At 44.1% G+C, this 24,606-nt stretch overlaps 1 protein-coding gene across 2 annotated transcripts; it reads left to right on the top strand.

Annotated features, from left to right (window-relative positions):
• Positions 1-11,459: 11,459 nt before the first annotated feature.
• Positions 11,460-18,523, top strand: LRATD2 (LRAT domain containing 2). Of its 2 annotated transcripts, none has more exons than XM_062570622.1 (2): positions 11,460-11,586; positions 12,328-18,523. In XM_062570622.1, exon 2 carries the CDS (start codon positions 12,333-12,335, stop codon positions 13,227-13,229), a length of 897 nt encoding a protein of 298 aa, XP_062426606.1. In that variant the 5' UTR covers positions 11,460-11,586; positions 12,328-12,332; the 3' UTR covers positions 13,230-18,523. The 2 variants fall into 2 exon arrangements, with proteins under 2 accessions (XP_062426606.1, XP_062426605.1); XM_062570621.1 differs by lacking the exon at positions 11,460-11,586 and adding an exon at positions 11,841-11,945.
• The last annotated feature ends 6,083 nt before the right edge of the window (positions 18,524-24,606 follow it).

Below are 24,606 nucleotides of genomic sequence, written 5' to 3'. Positions count from 1 at the left end.
TTCAAGCAGGTGTGATCTGAAAAGGTTAGAGAGGAGATGGTTGGGAAGAGGCAAGTGGGTTTCTCCTCCCTAGGTGTAGGGCCCTGGAATTGCCCTTGTTAAACTCTTCACTCAGCTCTCCAGCTTGTCCAGGTCTCTCTGAATGGCTGCACAGCCCTCTGGTGTATCAACCACTCCTCCCAGTTTGGTATCATCACCAAATATGCTGAGGAGCCACTCTGTCCCCTCATCCAGGTCACTGATGAAGAAGCTGAACAAGGCTGGACCCAGTCCTGACCCCAGGGGGACACTGCTAGCTACAGGCCTCCAACTGGACTCCACGCCACTGATGATGACCCTCTGAGCTCTGCCTTTCAGCCAGTCCTCAATCCACCTCACTGTCCACTCGTCTAACCCACACTTCCTGAGTGTATCTAGGAGGATGTTATGGGAGACAGTGTCAAAAGCCTTGCTGAAGTCAACGTGCACAACGTCCACTGCTCTTCCCTCATCTCCCCAGCCAGTCATTCCATCCTAGAAGGCTATCAGATTGGTTAAGCAGGATTTACCCTGGGTGAATCCTTGCTGACTACTCCTGATCACCTTCTTTTCCTCTGTATGTCTGGAGATGACATCCAGGATGAGCTGTTCCATCCCCTTTGCATGGATGGCGGTGAGGCTGACCAGCCTATAGTTTCCTGGGTCCTCCTTCTTGCCCTTCTTGAAGACTGGAGTGACACTGGCTTTCTTCCAGTCCTCAGGCACCTCCCCAGTTCCCACGACCTTTCAAAGATGATGGAGAGCGGCTTGGCAATAACATCCGCCAGCTCCCTCAGTAGCTGTGGGTGCATGCCATCTGGGCCTATGGATTTGTGGATGTCTAGCCTGCCCAGAAGGTCCCTAATCCTATCCTCCTCAACCAAAGCAGTCTTTCTTCCTCCAGGCTCTCTCTCTCATCTGCAGGTTCCGGGATTCCTGGGGCTGCCCCTAGCAGTGAAGACTGAAGCCAAGAAAGCATTCAGTAATTCTGCCTTCTCTCTAGCCTTTGTCACCAGGCCCCACCCCATTCAGCAGCAGGCCCACATTTTCCCTAGTCCTTCTCTTGCTGCTGATCTATCTGAAGAAGCCCTTCCTGTTGTCCTTAACATCCCTTGCAAGACTCAGTTCCAGCTAGGCCTTAGCCTTCCTTGCCGCACCTTACCCGTAAGCTGTGGACTCCACTCCTCCTCCACTCCCAGGCAGAGCTTGATACACTGCAGTTGTTCTCTCACACAAAGAGCAACTCTACTACCTTGTTTTTCTGGCCTGTCTTACCTAAAAAGCATGCCATCCATGGCAGTCATCCATGACAGCATTCCTTTCATGCAAGCTATCCCACCATGTCTCTGTAATTGCAATGAGATCATGGCCCTGTGACTGCACACAGATCTCTAATTCTTCGTGTTTATTCCCCACGCTGCATGCATTGGCGTACAGGCATTTTTGAGAGAGGTAATTGAGCACGCAGGTTTCCCAGGAGGGGTGCAAGAGAATTCTCCATAGTCATGTCCCATGCGCACTTCCCCAGATGTGTGCACCCACTGGAGGCTTTCCAAATTGAGCCATGTTTTGCTGACTACCTTGTCTCTATAATCTCCCCTCCTCCCATCTTTCCTAATTTAAAGCTTTCCTTACCAGGCTGCCAACCTGTTGGCAAAGACACACATACCCCACTTAGTGAGGTGGATCCCATCTCTCCCTATCAATTGTCAATCTTCAAACAAGGTCCCATGAGCGTAGAAACAAAACTCTGTTGCCAACACCAGTGGCAGAGCCAGCTGTTAACTTGGAAAATCTGTCTACTCCTCCTCCCATCCTTCTCCCTCACTGGTAGCATTGAGGAGAAAATGACCTGGGCTCTCAGACCCATGACAACCTCCTAAGAGCTGATTGATCATTTCCAGTTTGCCCTTGGTATCATTAGTGCCCACATGGAAGAGCCATGGAGCAGCAGAGGGTAATAGTCCAACATACAAACAGGTCTTGGCAGTCTTTCCATGACATTTTGTATTTGAGTCCCTGGCAGTAACTAAATCTCCCTAGACAAGAGGTCAGGTTGGCATGACCTTTCAGAACATGAACATCTATTTACCTATTGTCAAGAACATCTTGAACCCAAGCCAAGGAATTTTATTTGAGGTTGATGGAAATGAAGGTGAATCTCCAGTCATGTTTCTATCTTCTGCCATGTCTCCAAAGGGATAAGACAATCCCACCACCTCTGTGAACAGCAGCAAAAGACCTCTCTCATCATTTCTGCAGGGGCCTGGAGGAACCCCTATTGAAGGAATTCCAGCAGCCTCTCCTTGCCTAAGTCAGCCCAGTGACTATGGTCTGATCTGTCACCATGCTTCCCAGAATGAGGGATAATTCAGCACTAATTCACGCTGACCTTTAAAGAGGAGAGTCTTAGGTCTCTTAGGTCAGGAACTGACTGAAATGAATTTAGGTCTTTGACCCAAGACACAGCAACTTGGGAAGTAGGAGAGAGATAAAGAGAGTCTTCTATATGGCAGCAGCATTTAAATATAGTGAGTATGCTCATATCTGACATCAGAGTCTTGGTTCGGTAGCCATGGATAGCATAAAACCATCATATGCAACAAGACATAATCTGTGATGTGTATTTATTTCATAGTAAGGCCGGTACTATCACGCCAGTTACCGACTTCATTCACAAACTACAAGCATGATCTTTCCAGGTCAAGTTTAAGGTCACTGTCTTGCAACAACAAAAACTCTTCAGTTTCCTAGTAGGTGTTTATAACCTTTTGAACACTGAGTTAATTAGATGGATTTTATTTTGCCTATGACATTAACCTTGGGGAAAAAGTAAAACAAAAACAAACAGGATAAAAGTGAGTAGTTCCAGGAAAACAAACAAAATAGGGCATAAATGCATAAATTTGATCATTTTCATTTGTATTCAGAATCACAGTCTAGATTTCTCCTGAAACAAAGTAGCTGTATTTGCTATATGTATTTTAAAAAACATTTAAAAAGACATTTAAGTGTTAAGCCCTTCTTTTCGTTTTCCATGAGTTGCAAATATAAAAGTTTAGATGTCCCTCCTCACCCAAGCAGCCATTATTACAGTCACATGCAAAACTCTGATCCTACTGGAAGCACCATCAGCTCGAAGCACCTTTGTTCCATTGGGCTGAAGAAGGAGCAATAATCCACATGCTGGTCTTTGCTTGTACGCCAAACATAGCTAGATACTCTTAGGATCAGGAGACTGTAGGTGCTAGAAAAGGAGAATACCCAGTAGACTTTGACTGTTGAATCAGTTCGTCCCTAGAAGAGCAAGATGCACACAACTTGGTTCATCTCTGCTTAAAGTCAATGAGAGTCTTTCCCTTAACTAGGAATTGGTTTTCACTCATAATATCATCTGAAGGACATTTCAGGTGAAAAATAACAAGCAGAAGAGCTTCCTTATAGTGCTCCTTCTAATACAAAAGCTGTACTGCAAAATTGTTTTTCATTGAAAACACTTTGAATTTGATGCAGTGAAGATTTAAACTGGTTGTTTCAGAAATTTATTACAATAAGCATTTTGGTCCTTTGGCATGGTGGCCTTGCTGCTTTCCAAAAAACACAGTGTTCATACAGATGATTTATCTTCACCCACAGCTTTGCTCATGCTGTTATCTCATGCAGAACCGTAAAACATTTAAATCAGAGCAAGAGAACACCACACTGCACAGAAAGAGCCAAGAAATGGGATTTGGTGAGGAACTGACAACTTATTCAGGGACTGTTTGAGATTTAGCATTGCCTGTAAGCATGAGCATCAAGCCCAGTCTGCAGCTGGTAGTGTATATCAAGGTGAAAAGCATCATCAAACTGTTTTGAGTTCTGCTGAGTTGAGACGAGTTCAGAGCCCTGCCCTGAGCCTCCTTCCTGTGCTCTGACAGCCTGCGGAGGAGGATGAACTGGAATGGCCAAGGGGCTTACCTGCAGCAGCTGATGTGATCATGTCAGACTCCTGCCTAGCAGACAGCCCAAGGAAGAAAAGAGAAGTAAAAAGGAGAAAAAAGGAATAAAATAGCAATGAATTATAGCACATCGCTCACGCTGTCCTCTTTCCCCAGATGGAATCAACTCACATAACTAAGAAGAAGAACATCTGCCTCCAGAAAGGCAAATGCATATAGCTGTCAGTTCTAACAGGTATTAAAATCATTATTATGAGCATACTCATCATTATCCAGAGAGCACTTTATAAATCCAATCCAGCAGAGACATGCAGCAGGCCAGAAGCTTCCCTGACAGTAGATTCTACCAGCAGTATGATTTTCATCTAACTAGTTCACAGGATTGAGGGAATAACCATCTGCTCCTTGCTGTCCTCCCACAAACACAAACGGATTTAGTGGAAGATAAGGATTACACCAAAGCTTTCTTAAGCAAGAAGCCCAGTGTCATTTCCTCACATTCATGTGCTTTTTGCAAAAGGTCAGCAATTGTTTAATGCAGCAGCCACTGCACTTGCTATCTGTTTACAAAGCTGAGTGGGTTATCTCCACGTGTGTTTGACTGTGGTATAAAATTGTTATTAGTTGCAAGCAGTAATGAATGAATCCATTGGAGCCAACAGAAAAGCATCTCAGCAGAAGACATTTGCTGCATGTGTTGCAGCACGAGTTTGCTGCTGTGTCAGTCTGAGAGATAGGCCTGAATAAAGTTTCAAGGAGCTACCTGAGCATGGCAAAAATCAGCATTCTGATTCAAGTTCTGATACTCCCATCTCCTAGAGAAAGCGAGCACCTAGTGACTTCCCACTCTGTCTCTGTGGACCTTGTTAGCAGGGAATCTGAGCACCTCAGGACCTTAGTGGGTTTGTTTATCTTCACAGCACTTTGCTGCAATAGGTAGGAGTAGTTTCTATTCACAAACAAAGAACAGAGGCCTAAAAGCATAGATATTCCTTTTATTTCTTTAGAAGTCTAAATTTATCACTAAAGCACTCTTGATAGCCTCAAGGGTATCATACAGCTGTTGCCCAACTTTATTGATGCCTCAGTACTGATGCCTGCCAGAGGGCATGTGCAAAGCTGCTTCAGCAATAACACAGCCCTACAGCCCAGGAGCTGCTCCCAGCCCTGCCTGCAAAAGCCCCAGAGCAGATCCTTCAGCTGGATGCTCCCTCCTTAATTCACTAGCACATCCTCATCCCATAGGTGTATTTGTAACACACCTCAGGCACATACAAGTTCACTTGGCTCTGGGCATCCATCAGTGATCCAGGCTGTGGAAGATAAGAAATCTGACATTAGACTTGTGAGAATCCCACACACAGGGTAAGACGTGCTGTTCCATGTCTGCCCTCCACCCATACACTGGACGACTTGCGCCATTAACTAGGTTAGCCCAAGGCCTTTCCTGGTGTAAATGTCCATGTACAAACTGTACAGTAGCTTCCCTTGTGGTTCTGCAGCCTCAGCAAGGCTTGCCCTTGCCAGGTCAGCAAGGGGTTCAGAGTTCTGCTCTGTTGGATCTGGAACAAGTCCAGCAGAAAGCCCTAACCATGACCTTCATAGATGTCTGGAGTCTTTATTGCTTTTCATTGGCTGGAAAAAAGAATTTTCACTGGTTTCATAATCTAAGAGGAGAATGAAAATGTGGATTATCTGTAGGGGTTTGTTGGAAAGACGGATACATTTACTTCACATTACTTTTAATACTTAATGTTTAATTAGCAGCAAGACAATGACCAAATAAAAGACTCATTCCCTTTACTAATGGTTTCTGTTTAGTTATTCCACAGTGGAAAAAATCATTATGTTTTTCCACTGAATACAGCAGTCCCACCCTTTCCTGGTGGCATAAGAAAGGACATGCTGTGCTATGGAGTCAGCCAGCAGTCCTATGACAGGATGCTCTGCTACGTGCTGAAAGACACATCAAAGAGGAGTTACTGCGGAGAAGCTCAGCTTGAAAGGGAGGTCAGAGATGCAAGGGACCATTGGTTCTCCTGCTGGCAAGATACATGTACTATATACCTACTTCCTATTATGCTTGAAACATAGTTGCTATTTTCAGGAAAAAAGTATTGCATTTTAATTAAGATATGCTCACTGCTCAAGTCAGTTTGATAGCAATTCCTAAGAATCTAGGCCTCCACTGACATGTGAATTACTTTATTTTCATTTGCTGGAATGCACCAGTTAAAATCTTACAGTGGAAAAGTTTCCTCCAAGATACAGCTTGGATGCTTCAGTCAAAAACTCTGTGGCTTTGGCAATCTCAGCAATTTATTTTGCCACAGATCACATTTAGTCACAAATTACTATGCTGAAAGTAGTTAACAGAGCCATAAGCTTCCAGTGAGAGCTTTAGAAAAAAAATGTGTTTGCTGATGTGATAAACATGGCAATTAGAATTTCTACTCTCTGTTCTTGAGTTGGATGTCTCTGTTTTGCAGCTTGCCTTACTTTCAGATCTTTCCTCTATGGTGTAGCAAGCTGCACTATGATGGACATCAAAGATCATGTTTAGAAGCATGCAGATATTCTCATTGCTTCTCATTGGTGACATCAAAGGCTAAATGCCTTTGGCTAAATTTATAGGCTAAATGCAGATAAAACATCTAGGTCTCAATTCAGGAGGTCACCTTCCTGACCTCAGAGGCTCATTATATTTCTCATGTTATGTCCAATGTCATGAATCTCAAATATTTGAGATAACAAGATTCTCATGATATATGTTGGCTTTTGGAGATGCTTGAATTTTACAGTTACTTAAGTTCCCAGTATTTCTGCTGGGGACACATGCAGAATCAGCAAGCACTGGGAGTGTGGAACAGATCTGTGCTTATTTCATGCATAAGTCCCAACACAAGTCATTGCCTAGGCAGAGGCATGTCCCTGCGTAGGTCAGTCATGAGGCCTGGTCCAACAGATATATCAGAGTGGCTCTAACACAACAGAATCAAGAGGAGGCAATATCTAGTAACATGGGGGTTATACCAGTCATGCAGGGTATGTGAAACACAGAGGCTCAATCACTTCCCTACCTGAGGACATTTGAACATGACTCTCCCATGAGCATATCCTAAAAGCAAAACATTCAGATCTTTCTGGTGAGTGGTGTCTTCGAGTAACTTCTGAAGATGTTGTGGGACATCTGAATATTCATTATAGAAGGATTTCAAAGCAATCTCATCCCCTTCCTGATCTGATCTAAGGAGCCATTGTCACTCTTTTCTTTTTTTCTTTTTTTTTTTCTCACTGACTGAGTAGATATTTAATGAGCCTATACAAAACTGAACAGCTTCAGACTGAGCATGACTCACTCAAAAATAGCCTACAGTCTGGTGGCTTTCAGTACTCTTCTGGGAGATATGGGTTCAAGTTCCTTCAGTGAGACGAGAGATTTCAACTTTGGTCTTTTTTTACCCCCAAGGAAGCTATCTGCACTATTAAGGCTTTCGATGAACTGAGGCAGCACCATTTCTTCTTGTGTTGGAGAAATAACTAAATTCTTTAAAGCACTTGACCTTGGTAGAATATTAGATTCTGTAACATGAATGAAAGGAAGCATGATTTTGCAATAACTACTAGGACTCTAACTATCCCTTTCTGTACTATTTTCTACCAGCTAGCTGAGGCATGCCAGCTTTGATGAATCTCATTTTAGGTGACATTGCCAGCTTTACAAGATCTTGGTGTCTGACTCAGGGCTGAGGATTCCACTGGAGGGCAAGGGGCTGACAAATCAGGTGTTACAAATTAGAATCTAAAACCCCTTTATAGATTCAGTTCCAATTCACTAGAAAGCCTTGGAAAGACACCATCCACCAAGGAGCTCTCAAGTCACACACTTACCTCAGCTAAGGGCGTGATTAAGTTTCACAGAACTCAGTGGAAGGACTTCCACTGACCTCACCAGGAAGTGGTTTAATCCCCTGCTGCCCCTAATTCCACCATGGTGTTTAAGCGCTCTAGTCTGATAGAGTTATGATGCAGTACAGCGCTTAGATGCCAAATGGAGCATAATTTATCTCAGTTCTTAAAACACTACTGAGAAAAGAAATGGAAGCCATTAAATAATTCAAGGGTGTCATAACCATCAGTTGGGTGAATATCTGCAAAACATAACATGCTTACAGAACATGATACTAATCCTTGTCTTACTCAGAAGTCTGGTCTCTAGGTCGCTATGAAGAAAATACAAATATATGACAAGAAAAGCTATTTCTTCTCACGGTGATTATCTTTCAATAGTGGTAACAATGGGAGTACAGCATTCCATCTCCAAGTAAGGATGAATTTGAAATTCAAATCAACACCATCTTTTTAATCTCTGATTGTCAGATGCGTGTAAGGCTAAAGATGAGATAGTAGTGGAGCAACAAAATAATTTAGGTGCCCAATTCTCAAAAAAATAAAGCTTAAGTTTTAAGCAACCAGAGTTATATCTACAAAGATCCTTGGATCATATCAGCTACACAGTGATATAGACTGCTAAATGTGCCTGCTACATGGATGATCCATCATCTCTAAGCTAAGGAGTGCAGTACCTGTATGGACTGTATACATCGAAGGAGTATATAACCATGCAATTTGGGGTTTTCTGAAAGCCCTGCCACCATGACAGATCTTTTTGGTCCTAAAATGAAAAGTATTATTTCAGATGTGGGGAAAAATATGGGAAATTCAAGTTTAAAGCATCTGAAATAACCTACAGGCCATGTTGCAACCCATAAGGATGTTAATTTTATGACATGAAATTGGAGGTAGGCATTGCTGCACTTGACAATAGCTAGAGAGCATACAGATGTCCTTACAGGCACAAAGTCAGTTGGGAGAGTTTTGGAGACCTGTGCAGAGCAGGGAGAGTCAGATCTCACACAGCTTTACTCCTACTTCCTGGAGTGTTTGGAGGGATATGGATGGAGGAGTTTCCTGGAGTGAACCAGCCTCAAAACCACACCTGGTTTTTGTTTGGGAGGGGAGTGATTCACTCCAAAAGATAATCTAACTAACTCTTACGCAATCTGGATGACTAAGTGACTGAGACACAGCTACAACTATGGCATCCACAGCCCTTGGTTCCCTCTGTAGTTTGTGCACAGAGCTAAGTATCTCAAAACGGAGTTACAAAAAACAGCATACATTGAATGAGGAATGACCTATTCTAGGAACTTCCAATAAAAAGGACAGAGGTGTGTCTTCAACTCTGCCCTACTCCAGTTTGGGCTCCTTACTCAGCACAGTGCAGCAGTTCCTCCCTCCACTGCAGGTCCATAGACCAGATTATCTCTGGCAGATAAGTACCAAAGTTCTTTTTTCAAAAGCTGTGCAAGAGGTCAATGCTCTCTTTAAAAGCATGGTCATCAGAAGACATAGCACTTCATTTCCATCATCCACTCCTCAACCCTTGTGAAAGGCCTGTGGAGTTTAGCTGCTTCAAGGCTCAGAGACAAAGAGTGCAGGCATTTTCAAGCATCTTAATTTTGGGCACTAGCCCAAGTGATATATAGGCAATAATAGCCTTATGTGGATTTTACCCCCAATACCTTACGTGCAGGTGCAGTATGCCATTATGTATGTGCTTTATGAACAAAAAAAACTCAACTACAGCTTCTGATCCTAGAAAGCAGGAGATTGATTAGAGAATATGGGTTCTGAGGAGCAGTCATTGAAAGAAAACTCAAAGAGATTAAAGAGATCAAAGCAACTGAGAAGATGCAGAAAATTAAGCGCTGGAGTGAGTTGAAGCAGACACAAGAAAACAAGAGCTGCAAATAAGTGTGGATGTGCACACACGCATGAGTGACTCTTCTGGGCAAAATTGAGCTTGTATTTCTCTACAGGCACAAGTTTTCACACTTTGCAGCAGATTCAAAAAGAAACTTAGCCTTTAACCATTTTAGCCAAGAAATAAAATTGCTCAAAAGATAGTAAAGTATGGGCTGAGACAGCTTCTGCAACAAACAGGAAAATAGTGAAAAGTCACTTGTGTGTTCAAGTCAACTCCTTCTTTTAGCAGACTCTCACCTTTACACTTGCCTGCCCTTAGGTACTGAAGCAATTTCACAAAGCTCTGATTCAGAAGCAGGGCCCTCTTTCGTCCAACACGAGCTACATCTACATCAGCAAATAGTGCAGCGCAAGAGGAGAGGAACTGTAGAGTGAAACAGGCAGTGCTGAAAATGTGACATTTACATTACACGTGATATGGAGATTTACAAGATTAGCCTTAGTCTGATGCTGTAGCTGGAGTACATCTAGTTTAGTTTAATGTGAAAGGAATCCAGTTTGCATTGCGTGTCTGTGTATCTGTGTGTCTGTGTGTAGGGGGCTGGGAAATTCCCTTCAAAAGCACACATACCCCTGACGAGAACTAAAACATTAACGTAGACAGAGCCAGGAGCTGAATTCCAAACAAACAGGTCTCAGTCCAGCCACCTGTCCCCTCCTTCTGGGCTGAGCGTGCTTCCCTGCCCCACCATCCCAGGTAGAGCACAGTGCTCATCTCCCCGGAGTAGCAGCTATTCTCCCCACCCCCAAAGGGCAGGTCTATATTTGAAATCACAGAGGCGTATAATCTGATGGAAATGATATTCTTTGAGTTTGTAGGCAGTGCCCAGCACCCTGGTAACACTACGCTTGTTACTTCACTCGCTGATGTTGAGTGAATCCTCAAAACAGCAGTGTGCAGTTGGGTTTATAAATTACAAGCCAACCGACAAAGGGAATAAATGAGACAAAATTAAAGGCATTACTCCTAGCTCCCATAAATTCGCTATACAAAGTCTATTTTAACAGTATGGATTTACCAGTATATGTGAAAATAGTAAGAATAATAAACTCATCTAGTAAGCTAACTAGGCATTAATGAAAAAGCAGAATATTGTTCTGCATTCTCCAAAAACAGAAAGAAAAATATTCCCAGTAGTTCTGATAATTCCTTTCCAGGGGGAAAGAAACATAATCTTCTATATTGAAAAAGAGAGCGATCTCTTGGAGTCGGGAAGAAAAGAAATTAATAAAACTAATTACACGCTTCGCTCACGGTGGAATATAAGGCACTAAGTCGGCCCGGGAGGGCCGGGCTCTTTGATTTTGCTCGCTCTACAACTTCCCGGTTATTGCCCGGGGCCCCGAGGAGGCAGCTCCGGGCGCCCCCGGGGGGCAGCGGCCGGCGCAGAGGGGCTGCGGGCGGGCGCTTGCCCCTCGGCAGCGGCGCCCCTGCTCGCCCCTCCGCCGGGGGGGGGGATATGGGGGGAGAGGGTGGGAAGGGCCGCATCGCCTCCCGGTGCCGTCCCGGGCAAACTCCGGCTCCCAGTTACTAACCGCGCTGCTCAAACTGGCGGGTCGGGCTGCTTTACGGCACCGCTCCCTTAAAGGAGCAGCGGCGCAGCAGCCACCTCCGTGCGTGTGCGTGTGTATGTGTGCGTGTGCATGTGCGTGTGTGTATACACACACTCCTGCGGCCAGGCGCCGCGGAGAGCCTTGCAGTCGCGGTACCGAGAGCCCGCCCGGCCGCCCTCTGCTTGCAAATCAACCTCGGAGGGGAGCAAAGCGCCGGGCTTGTAGGAGAAAGGCAAGGGAAAAGGTGCGGGGAGGAGGAAACGGCGGGGGGAGGGAGAGCAGGGGAGGAAAAAAAAAAAAAAAAAAAAAAAAAAAAAGAGCTGCCTCTTTAAATGCTGGGGGCTGAGCGCTCGCCGGGCGTCCGCAGCCGGATCCAGCCTCCCTCCCCTTGGCCGTGCCTCTCCGGCGCTTGTTGCACAGCCCCGAGTGCCGGCAGCGCGGCGCACGGGCGCTGCTGCTGCGCGGGGAGCGCAGCGCCGCGGAGCGGGGCCGGCCCGGGGGGACCATGCGCCAGCCGCGCTCCGCGCTCAGCCCCGGCAGCCCCCTGGCCGCCGCCAGCTCGCCCTAGAGCCGCTCCCGGCGCCGCGCAGCCTTCCCCGCCGGGTAAGTTTGCAGGCGACGGGGGAGGAGGAGGAGGAGGGGAGGAAGGGAGGCGCACCTGGCCGGTGGCCCGGTGGGTGGGGGAGCGCGCAACTCTGCCGCCACCGACTTGGACCTCGAGGCTGGGGAGAGGAGGAGAGGGGGGTACAGTGCCCGACACGGTACCTGCCCCTCTTCTGCCTGCTTCCGCACCTTCCTCCTTCCTCTTCATCCTTCCTGCTGGCTAACAGGTGGCAGTGCTGCCTCACCTTCCTCCTCACCCTCCTTCCTCCTCTCTTCTGTTCCCTCTACACCCCCGCAGACACCCTGGGTCACCGCTGCGTGCCTCCCTCTGCCTCTCTTGCCACCTTCCCAGCCTTCATGGCCCCGTTGTTTGTCATTGCAGCGGGCATGGGGAACCAGGTGGAGAAGCTGACCCATTTGAACTACAAGGAAGTTCCCACGGCTGACCCGACAGGTATGGACAGAGATGAGGGGCCCAGGATCGGGGTGTCTTACATCTTCTCAAATGACGACGATGAGCTGGAGCAGCAGCAGGATTCGGTGCACGATCTGGGAGGCGAGCATCCTGCCTTGCAGCCGTACGATCCCCAGCTGCATGAGGTGGAGTGCTCCGTCTATTACCGGGACGAGTGCATCTACCGGAAGAGCTTTTCCGATGAGGATACACTACCAGAGGAGGGTGATGAAGGAGGTGGGGGGCACCTGAGCACCTATACGCCAGAGAACCTGTTGAATAGATGCAAACCGGGTGACTTGGTGGAGTTTGTGTGCCAGGCCCAGTATCCACATTGGGTAGTCTATGTTGGGGATTTTCAAGTTGTGCACCTGCACAGGCTGGAGGTAGTGAACAGCTTCCTGACTGATGCCAGCCAGGGCAGACGGGGCCGCATTGCCAACCGGCTGTACCGCTACAAACCCCTGAGCCCAGCCACTGTGGTGCGCAACGCCCTGGAGCAGGTGGGCTGCAAGGATCGGGACTTGAGCTGGAGAAACTCGGAGTGTTTTGCTGCTTGGTGCCGGTATGGCAAGCGGGAATTTAAAATCGGCGGGGAGCTGCGCATAGGCAAGCAGCCCTACCGATTGCAGATCCGGCTGGGTGACAAGCGCAGCCACACGCTGGAGTTTCAGAGCCTAGAGGATCTGATTATGGAGAAGAGGAGAAATGACCAGATTGGTAGGGCTGCTGTGATCCAGGAGCTCTCCAGCCACCTGCAGGCTGCAGAGGAGGAGGAAGAAGAGGAGGAGGAAGATCATCATCCAGGTGCTCGGACTGCTGTGGAGTAGCAGCCTCAGCACTACCATGCTGCTTAGGCTGGGTGATGGGGATTAAAACTGAAGGCTGCGAAATTGAGCTGTTATAAGCCCTTTGGGCTGCTTCAGTGCAGCTTCATTCCAATCACATGTGAAAGGAAGGGGGAAAGCTGATTAAGTGTCTGTGCTTTAGTGCTTAACTCCTTCAGTGCTTGATGGTTAAAACCACTGACTTGTATAGGATAAAACTCAGGGCGATCCTACCCCCTCTCCACTCCCATTTCTTTCCCTTCTCTGTCCTCTGTGTGCGTAGTCTTTCCATCAGCTGTCTGCCAATAGGCCTGGCCCTATAGGATGCTAAATGCCTTTAACATCTATTTATCAGCAGAAGTTAGGGGTATTTAATACTATTAAGAAGGAGCCAACAACTTCCAGGTTATGGTCACCTAGTTCTGCGTGCATGATTACCTAGGGTAGCAAAGAAGCATGAGGACTTTGTTTTCCTTTGTGCCCCTGTTTCTCTTCAGCTGTGGTTCCTGTTGGCATTATAGCAAACTGTTTGCTATTTCCAGGTGCAAGGCTTCTGTGGCTTCTCAGCCAGCCCCCTAAAAAAGCATATGGGAGAAATTGCCACTGATTTTAGTGAAATGATTTTGATGTGCCCAGTGCTGCCTTAAAGGAACTTCTAGGTGGGCTAGAGGAGTGCCTTCTCTGCTATCAGCATGGCTTCAAGAGCAGAGGATGTATTTATCACTGAATGGTCCCAAGGGAGGAGGGAGCTTGCAATCCTGATCATGAAATCTGTGTGCTTGTGTGTAGTGGGACTCATACTAGGGCAGTGCAGAACTATGCCAACGCTCAACCCCAGCACATGAGGTGCTTGGATTCCCCTAAAGCAAATGGCAAAACTCTCAATAACAGTGGTGCACACATTGAGGCAGTAGAAGCAGGTTGGTCACATGCACTAGAATGTCCAAGCAAGCTGTCCCTCAAGAGGGTGGGTTGGATGCCCTGGCCGTGAGCCCATCACAGGTTATGCACTACAGTAAACAAAGCTGCCATAGGAAACGCTAGGATGGAGCACAGGATAGAAGGGCAGCATAGGCAGGATTTGGGTGTTCCTCTTTTCCTTCCTTACCACAAACAAATTTCCACTTCATTGGGACTTTTGCCTTCCCCCCCCCCCCTTTTTTTTTTTTGCTAAGTCTTCATGGTATGCACTGAGCTATAGCATTAGCAAGGAAATGCCTTAAGAGTTGTTGTACGAGCCCTTTATTAAGCATGAGGGGGGAGTAAGGTGCTACCTGCCTTGGATATTCCCTGAACTTGTTCTCAACGATGCAGCTGTTGAACTATTTTCCCACAAATACAATACTGACATGTCTTTGTCCATGGATCTTAAGAGTGTGAGCAAACACTGATTCAAAGGCCGTTTCTAATGTGAAATTCCTACCCCTAGGACACAGTAGTGATGAACTGAACTTGAAAATAAGCTTGTTCATTTAAATCATAAAATTAACGGTGTGATGTAAGCTTGAGGCATAGTAAATAGTCTTCCCTGCAGTTGTTTACAGTTATACTGCAAAGTACTCCATGTCCTTTCCTCCTCTGAGATGAGAGCAAAGTTTGCCATTCAAGAATAAGTAGATACTGGCTCTGGTTAGTTAAGACTATATGAAGCAACTTCCCTGAATATAAAAGCACAATACAGCCTAAATAGCTTTGTATTGTTGTGCCTGAAACACACAATCTAGAAAAAAAGCTTCTGTGCTGTGAAAGATTGCTTTGTGCTCACTTCAGGAGGAGAAACCAGCAGCTTCTAGAGTTATGCAAAATACACTGTATTCCCATGCTCTAATTTTGGGGCTGTGTAATGCCCAACTCCAAAGGAGAATTTAACACCAAACTCCCTTAGAATGCTATAGCTCAGGTGTCTGTACTAATGACATTTTTCTTCAGTATGCACTTCAGCTGTACTCAAGTTGCTGTGGTTCCCAAATAGATGTGCGACCTTGCTTTAAAAGCATAACAACTATCCATGCCTGAACTGTGATAGGGTTAATATGTGGGCATCTGCGCACAGGTTTTATACAACAACCAGTAACCACTCAAAGCTGAAATGATCACTGAAATTGTCCTAAAAAGAATGAAGGAAGGTCTCTCTTGTACTGACTGGTAGGAAGCAGAACTGAGGTTATCTAGACAATGAGTAAATGCCTGGCTGTTATTTCTTTAGTACTGAAACCTTGTACATAACAAAGTTTATTTCACTGTGTAATATACGTATGTAAAATAGTATTTTCTTACAGATATTTTTGAAAGATAAAAAATAATTCCATCATAAGAACCTTGCATCTTATGTTTGAAAGTAAATTGTTATACACATTATTTTGCAGTACTTTGAATGGGTTTATTTTTCATTAGTGATCTGAAGTATATTCTAGGTCATAAAGTATAAAAGTTGTTATAATTGTCAAATATTATGTATCTACAGGATACTATACAGTAAGCTAGTTGTGAAAATATTTTTCTCTTGCATCTGAAACATCAGAGCTATGACACTGAGACATTTCTCTCTGTCTGATATATCCTGCCTAGTCTGGCTTTGTTTTCTGTGGGTTTTTTTTATTATTCTTTTTTTTTTTAATTTTTTATTTTAATAAAAGAGACCAAATCTGCTGGAGAATGCAGAACAAAGCTCCTTTGACTAAATGAAATTGTGTCTTGTGCTGATCTCAGTGCTTCGCTGTACCGGTCATGCTGTTTGGGATAAATTCCCATACAGGCCTAAGCAAAGAATCTCAGAGCTTGTCCTGCCTTGCTAGAACCAAGAGTGGAGGGGGGAGCTTGCGCTACAGCAAAGCAGAGTCTGCTATGCCATCTACTGTAGTATGAAACCTACCTATTTCTTCAGCACCCAGGATATAGGTGCTTTGTGTTTAAAACACGTGCATATGTTTGGAGTACTCAAATTTCTGTCAGTTATATCTGGGGGTTTATGCAGTCTCCTGCAATTCCGTTGTATGCAAAAATGATAGGGGAGGGAAGATGCCTGGAAGATAGATATATATATATATATATATTAGTCTGGTAGAGGGCTACTTCATACAGTGGTTCCTCATCTCAACAGCTCGAGATGCAACTGTTGAATTTTTAATGGGTGGGTCCTTTTTCCTACTTGTTGATTAGGCAGTGTTATTTAATAGGTGCTATTAAACACCACTGACCACGTTTCTAAGCAGTCTGGTTTTAAAGCTATGGACCTGTACTGAGCTGAATGGGCGAACAGGGCTTGTTGTAGAAGCACATTGCAGTTGCTTAGTTTCTTGTCTTTGCTGTGTTTAGTTATTGTCTGCAGACTAGAGCAGCATTTCTAGAGCTTGATTTTAAAGAAAAATCTCCCAAGAAAACAGGCTTTCTTGAGTATATGTCTTATGCCAAGAGTTTTGATTAAAAAAGAAAAAGAAGGAAAAAGAATAGACAAAAGTGCTCTTCTCTGCAGCTTGTTCTTGAACATACAGAAATTCTGGTGTGACCCTTCCATAGAACTAGCTCTGTGAAGGTCCTAAGCCTGTACTGAAGTTTGAAGATCCTACTTTGAGATGCTTGACAATCACTAAGACTATTCACGTGCTTGACATTAAGTGTATATTTACCTTTCTTTCTGAGTAAGAGCCTAGAATTTCAATCTCGGGTCTCCAGTAGGAGTGTGGAAAATCTGACATTGCATAATCACATGCTCTGTGAAAGCTGTTGCTAAAAGGGCCTCTTGACCAAGCAAGATTTGTGGAATCCAGTCCAAACTTTGGCCTTGGTTTCCCCCTGGAAATCACCCAGGGATAGCACTGATTCGACAAAAGGCTAGAGAGATGTATTATGCGGTAGCTGTAAACTAAGACGATGATCATGCTGCAGACTGTTTTCTGACATCTGTCTGTCTTGTCATGCTTGAACTTTGCCTTGCATTTTAAATATTTTAAAAATTTTTTCTTTTTTTAAAGACCCTTGATTGTGCAAACACTTAATCATCCATATGAATTTACTCATTTGGCCATGCTTACTGCTACTGATAGGAGGACTGTTGTGGATATCATTATGCATATGTTAAGGCTGGCAAGACTAATCCCCAGATGTGTAAATGTAGATCCAGCTAGGAAATGTAGATGAGCAGTTTTATTTCCTCAGAGTATTAGTATGTTTGATGCAAATAATGTCTTTGAAAAGGCTTTATAGTAAAACCTACAATTATCGCTTGATTGAGTAATTTTAAAAACACAATTTAGACATTCACCTTCCATGGTAGGGAACAAGGATTTACACTGAGGTCTATTTCAAGTTATCCCTGCTTCTATGTGAATGTAAAGTATTGATTACAGCAACTCTCTAGGGCTCAGCAGGCCAGTGTAGCAGCCGGTAGCAAGGTAGGCAGGGGAAGAAACCCAAAAGCTATTTGAAAAACCGTATTTTCTTACTTCGAAAAAATATTTTCTTCAGACTCAGCATTCTAGACTTTTAGGGTAAACTTTCAGTTATTTCTATTAATGAAACTCCAGGCAAACTATTACTTTTTTAAATTTAAATTCAATATCCTATTTCTAGTACTAAAATAGATGATATTGTAGGATGAATACATTTCATATTTTGAATATAATAATTTTCTTTTTCTTTTTTCCCTTGGGTTGGGTCTTACCAAAGGTCTGTCCTTGGGTGTGTGAGGGTTTTTGTCAAGTGATTTGCCACCCCCATGCTTTCCCGACAACTAACTGTACCAACCGTAATTATAACAGCCATATAGGAACAAATAGTTTTTGAAAACAAAATTTTAATTTTTTTATAACAGATCAGAGATGAGTAACTAAGTAGAGGTAGGAAATGCATTGTTTCCAACAGCAGTTTCTATTTATAAGAAAGCTACTGTTGTTTGAGTGTATGTGTTGACTTGGCCACCTTACAGACTTTTTTTTTTTTTTTTTTTTTCCTAGCAGTGAAAAGAAGAGATCAGGGTAACTTCGAACAGCAGTGGTTTAGATGTTTCATTAATATTGAATTAGCAACTTTCTTTAAATACACAAAGTTTCTGGTATTGTAACAATTCATAGAATCATTCACAGTAACAAGTGTAATCACAAAGTAATGATTTTTTATTTCTCCATGAGCCTTTTCTGTAAGCTGTCTTTTGTCGGTAAATGTTGAATTGTTAGTGCAAAGATCACTTCTTTTCCTGAGAAAGAAGTACAGATCATTGATTGTACCATTTCCTTCAAAATGAAGGGCATTGCATAGTGACTAAAAAGAAATAAAAGATTTATAGTATCTTTTACAATCTATCTTTGTTTGTTTTCTTTTTTTTAATGATGTGTTTTTTTCTCTAGCTCATTTTGAAAACTGTAGTAATTTCTCTCACGATGGATGCATCAGGCAAAAGCAATCAATGTTTTCATTGACTTTACATGTCAGATAAAAATCTAACTCTCTTTGGTTATTTTCTTGCTCCAAAGGAAGAGGAAAAATAATCTCTGCACAAGACCAGACCATCAGCTGGTTAATAGGCAAATGCTGTATTAAATCTGATGAGGATCTGTCCCATAATTTAATTTTAAAAGTGGAAAATGAATTCAGCAGAAGATCATATAGTATTAGCTGGCACCCAGACTTGTCTTGTCTGCCAGCAACTGCTAAAGGAACAGATGTACTGTCTGTGAGAGAGAGAAATGAAAGAACATGGGAACTCACAGGGAGTTTTTGGAAAAATCTGTACAACTGTTTGTTTTGTGCTGTTTTGTGGCAGAAAAAACTCCAGGAATGCTGTGGGACCTGTGTTCTCCCCACTACTGAATATTCACACCAGCCATGGAGAAGCTTTTTACTGAAGGTTATGAGAGCTGTTCATCATAGTAAGATGTTATATCAGTAGCGTAACGATTCTTAATTTGTCAAAACCTTCCACAGGGTGCACATCCACAACTACAAAAAATGATACGACAAACTATGCTTGATCCTGACCAGAAAGAGCTGTAGTATCTCTCACAAAACACTGAGCCAGTCAGTTCAAGCAAGAACACTTTGAGCATAGCCATGTGGAGCAAATACAGCTGTCACAAGTTACACTTCTGCTGAAAGTTTTGCAGAGATCTTAGCTCTTTTGTAGTTGAAGCCATCCTTGAGATCTGTCTTATGGGTATGACAGAGAGTAAGACTCTCAGAATGGAGACAGTAGCTTTTAAGGTTTAGGACCTCAGGTGGGACTCCACCACAGCATTTAGTTTCTAGCTTAGGCAGAGGCTTTGTATGCGTTTCTGAACACAGTGCATGAGGCACTAGGCTGTGCTCTCTGTGACTGCAAAAGTGTCTGAGTTTTGGAGTGCCTGATTTTAGATCCGAAAAAGAACATGATAAACCTAAAATAGGAGTCAGGAATCTGAATCAATATCCTGAAACTTTTGCATTTTTCTTTTAAGGATAATATTTCTAGATTCTTGAAGCTCTATGTCTTTTGTATACCCAAAAGTTTCTCTAAGCAGACAAAGCAAAGCAGCTCGTGTCCCATGCTCAGGGGCTGGGGTGTCCAGCAAGCAAGATCCTGCCTCAGACCCAATGGCTACTCCCAGAACATATTAGACCTCAGATAACGGAGAGGAGCTTCTTAAAAGTGATATTTGCATTTTTTTGCTTCAGAACTTCACTCCTGAGTCAGAAATAGGTTTATGCAAGATGCAGTCACAGGGGTATGGACTGTGATGAAGTCTCTGTCGCTCCTGGCTTAGTGCTCTGAATAGTGGAAGTTTTGCAGAGAAGTTCTCTCTTTAATTCTCTCTTTTCTGCACTGCAGATCACTTTTAGCAAGAGCAGGAGTGAAAGCCCTCACCCTACAAAAGGCTACAAGTGATAAATGGGAAGGTTAACTTTCCCTGTCCCCAGGGCAGAACATGAAATTGAATTTCAGTCTTTCCCCCTTCTGAAAGTGTGCTCAAAATCACTAGAATATTGTATAAAGCAGGGCTGCTGCCCACCACTATCACCTCTTCACGTTGTCTTTATAAAAAAAAAAAAGGTGACCTGATTTTTAATTTGCAAAAGTGGTTTCGTTGTATTTTCTTCCCAAGAGCTGTGCACTGTGGCTGACAGCAGTTTATGTTGACCTAAAGCAAGATGCCTGAGCACTAGAAAGGAGGGATGGGGAGTCCCTCACAAAATCACAGAAAATTTTTAAGGTTGAAAGAGACTTCTGGAGATCACCTAGTCCAACCTTCCTTGTTCAAAGCATGATCATATAGAGCAGGTTGCTCAGGGCCACATCCAGTCAGGTTTTGAATATTTCCAGGGATGGAGACTACACAACCTCTCTGGACAATCTATTCCCATGTTTGACCCTTTACAGCAGAAAAGTTTTTTGTCACCTTTAAATGGAATTTCTTATGTTTCAGTTTGCACCCATTGTCTCACGTCCTTTCACTGGATACCAGAAAGAAGAGCTTGGCTCCACCTTCTTTATCCCCTCCCTCCCCCAGCCAGGTATTTATTCACATTGATAAGATTTCCTTGATTATTCCACCTCTTAAAAGCTTCCTTTTCGTTTTTGAGTTTTGGCAGGAGCTCGTTGTTCACCCATGCCTGCCTCCTGCCATCTTTGTGTGCCTTCCTGTATGTGGGGATAGACCACTCTTGAGCTTGGAGGGGGGAGATCCTTGAAAATCAACAAACTGTCCTCTACCTGTCTTCTCTCCAGGGCCATATCCTGTGAGACTCTTCCGAGAAGGTCATTGAATAGGCCAAAGTCTGCTCTTCTGCTGTCTAGGATTGTCATTCTTCTATCTGCCATGGTCCCTCCCCTCAGGATCCTGAACTCCACCACTTCCTGGTCACTGTAGCCAAGGATGCTCCTGAGCTTTACATCCCTGACTAGTTCTTTCTGTTTTTTAAGTGTCAGGTCCAGCAGTGCCTCTCCTCATTGTTTGCTCAACCTGTGTTTGGAAGTTGTTGTCAATGCACTCCAAATACCTTCTGGATTGCTTATGCCCTACTGTGTTGTCCCTCCAGCAGATAATGGGGATGGTTCAAGTCCCCTATGATGACTGAGGCCTGTGAAAGTAGAGCTTCTTCCAGTTATCTGAAGAAGGCCTCATCTGTTTTTCCTTCCTGAATAGGCAGTCTGTAGCAAACACTCACCACAATGTTGCCCATGTTAGGCTGCTCACTAATCTTGGAATATAAACCCTTAGCTGGCTCATTATCTGTCTCAAGGCCACTCGATGCATTCCTGCTGCTCCTTCACATAAAGAGCAACTTCCTTGTCTCACTGTTCTGACCTATCCTTCCTAAGGAGCATATGTCCATCATAGCATTCCAATCACCTGAGCTATCTCATCATTTCATTGCAATCCCAATAAGATTGTAGACTTGTAACTGTGAAAAGCAGGATTCATCCACTCCCTCCCAAGCCCTTCCCCCTCACCAACAGGATCAAGAAGAAAACCATCCCGGCCCCCATGTGCTTGGCCTTTTTTCCCAGAGCTATACAGTCTCCTCCAGCATTATTATTGGTGCTCACATGGAAGCACAGACTCTGCCTGTCCCTCCTTCAGGACAGTTGAGGGTTGAGATTCCTCTTGTATCTGGTCTCAGAGGAGATCCAGTCAACTTCCTTTATGTCATCACTGATGCTGTGCAGTCTGCTGGCCTCTTCATACAGCTTCTTTTCTTGGTGACACAAACCCTTCCACCTCCTGCAGGCAAGGACCTACCTACCCCAGCTCCAGGAAGAAGCCCCAAACACTCCTTGCAGCCCAAGACCTGCAGAGTTCCTATAAGTGCTATATCTATCTGAGAGGTGCTCTGATGTTTCAGGAGTAGTTAGTTACTCTAGTGGATGCTGGGCACTGTAGCTTGTGACACATCACCACTACTGCTGAGCACGTGTATGCTGTTCTCTGCAGAGTTCCTGGCCCTGCTATACACCAGTCTCAGCAGTGATATAGACCTCTCCTTTGCACTTGCTGAGAGGTGCTTGTCTGTCCTTAAAACAGGAGTTGGATGGAAATGAAGAAGTCAAAGCACATTTTGATCAGGAAGAACTGATGGAGTTTGTTAGAAGCTGCTGAAGCTTACTAGAAGTCAATGTCAAACAGTCAGTTTGACTCATTTGTCTTAATGAGTAGCTAGAGTTTACTAAGCTCTGTGCTCAGTCCCAGTATTGGAACCTCAGTTTGTTGCTTGGTTCAGGTTCTTGGTATTAGACCATCAACTGAAATTAACTGATTGTTAAGAATGGAGATAACTGAGGCTGCCCAGACTTTTCTCTGATCTCTCCACTTTTTCATTGCGGCTGGGTTCCATCCATCTTGTCCTGTTCAGTAAAAGCATTCTGGGACAAACATTTCTCTTTCTATGTCTGTACAGCAGTTAGTAGAATGAGATCTTAAGGTGTTTACCCAGTATTAATCAAATCAGTCACCAGAGGGCAGGGGAAATGGAATGAGGATGTTCTGGACTATGAAATAGATGACTTACAGCCCTAGAAATGGATTGACTGAGCAAAACAGGTACACAAGTATACCTAGAACACCACAGGAATTGCAGAGAAAGAGGAGCTTACAGATAGAAGGACCAAGGTGTCCTAACAGCATACAGATAGAGAAATGTGTGCAGCGCTTATGCAAATTGTGTCTGTGGAGAAGAAGAGCCTTCATACATAACTTATCCAGCTCCTATAGAAAGCAGTTGGCAAAACTATTCTCTATAATGCTTCCACTGCAGCTGATAGGTAAGGTCAATACAAAATGGTGTTTTACTGGGAACCACAGCACAGTGTATGCAGGGGAAAGTATATCCTCGAAACCCAAAAGTAATACTGTATAGCAACACCTTTGATTTTGTTTAGATGTTTCTACTCTGCAACTCATCTAGAGAAAAATGCACCTGTGAAAGGGATGTGCAGGAGAGTGAAATGTATGATTGTGTGGCATCATACATGCCACACAATGAGTGAATGCTTAGCCGTGGAGATGTGCCTCATTACAAACTGTTTCCTGGAGCTGGATTCCTCAGCTCTCACTGTGAACTGAAGAAATGAGAGACTCACGCCCAGACCAGCAGATAAATGGACAGCTCAAGTGTTCACCCGGGAAGTGGTTTCAAACTTCTGCTCTGCCTAATCCAGAATGTGGTCTTGAACACAGATGTGGAGCAAGCACGCTAACCAGTTAAGTTATGGGGCCAGAGTCATTTATCTTTTTTCTCTGATTCAGTGAATAACTGACTTGTCATATCAAAGCAGAAGAACATCAGCAGAGAATGAAAAACCTCCACCTCAAGTAGTCAGCAGTCTTGTGGTAACAATATTCCCCAGAGGTGGGAGAGGTGAGGGTCCCCTCCTCCAGGGCACCAAGCCTCCCCTCTCTCCCAGTAGAATAGTTTTAAGTGATAGTGACAAGCAAGTGCTCTATCTCTACTATGTGATACGCACAGTGCCACAGCTCCAGGTAAACCAAGCGGACTAAGAGGCATGGGGCACTTCAGAATTTCTACACTATCAGTTTGAACTAGGTTTCCGAGGGGCAGAAGTAGCCACAGCTTCCAGACATGCACACATGCATGCAAGAGGATGTTTGGAGGTGCCAGGGCCGATGTTTCTAGGCTCAGGAACTCAAGGAATCTCCAGCTTTAAATGTCAGCAGACCAGACTTTTTTTGGTACTACCACTATTGTTATAAACTGCAGATACAATTAAAAGATGTACTCAGCTATTAAGAAAATAGTTTCTGATTATCCCTGAGGATAAAACAGTCTGTTCTTTCCAAGTCCAACTGCCTTTGCCCACTTCCAATAGGCCCAGACCCAGGCTTATGTGTTTACAGCTCTTGCGTGCCCAGATGCATCTCAGATTCCCAAGTCTAATGAGTTCCCATCACATGAATTAATTATACTACAAAGCACAGTAAAGAAAGCCATTAAATCTTAAATTAAGTTATTAAATTAAAATATTACCACAGAAATTCAATAGCAGCTTGCAGCCTGTGGGAAGTCACTCTGCAGGGGGAAACATCATTTGCAGGTGGAGAAGCACTCAGAGCACCTTATGATATTCAAGGGGAGGAGGTGCTGACCTCTGCAGAGAAGCTGCAATTATAATGAGCTTCTGATCCAGGAAAAAGCAGTTACCCCAATACTTTTGTGATGGAACCTGATGTAGTGACTAAGCTGCCAGCAGGATATAAATAATGAGGTGGTAAACAGCCCCATGTTGGAACCAGGCCACTAGTGCAAGATAATGGCAAAGGTACAAGCTTAACTGTGAAATGCCTATGGGAAAGAAGGGGATAATGCCATATGGAAAACTGATTCCTCAGTTTCTAGTGAGTAACATAACTCCGCAGTTCTATCTCTTTGTTTGAAGCCGGAAGAGGCAGAGTTG

This window comes from Rhea pennata, chromosome 2, assembly GCF_028389875.1.
Source record: "Rhea pennata isolate bPtePen1 chromosome 2, bPtePen1.pri, whole genome shotgun sequence".
Taxonomy (NCBI): domain Eukaryota; kingdom Metazoa; phylum Chordata; class Aves; order Rheiformes; family Rheidae; genus Rhea; species Rhea pennata.
This window is presented reverse-complemented; position numbering and strand designations above follow the sequence as displayed.

What these genes read in the sequence shown, in the direction of transcription:
- LRATD2 (XM_062570622.1), top strand. Translation starts at nt 12,333, where the DNA reads ATGGGGAACCAGGTGGAGAAGCTGACCCATTTGAACTACAAGGAAGTT.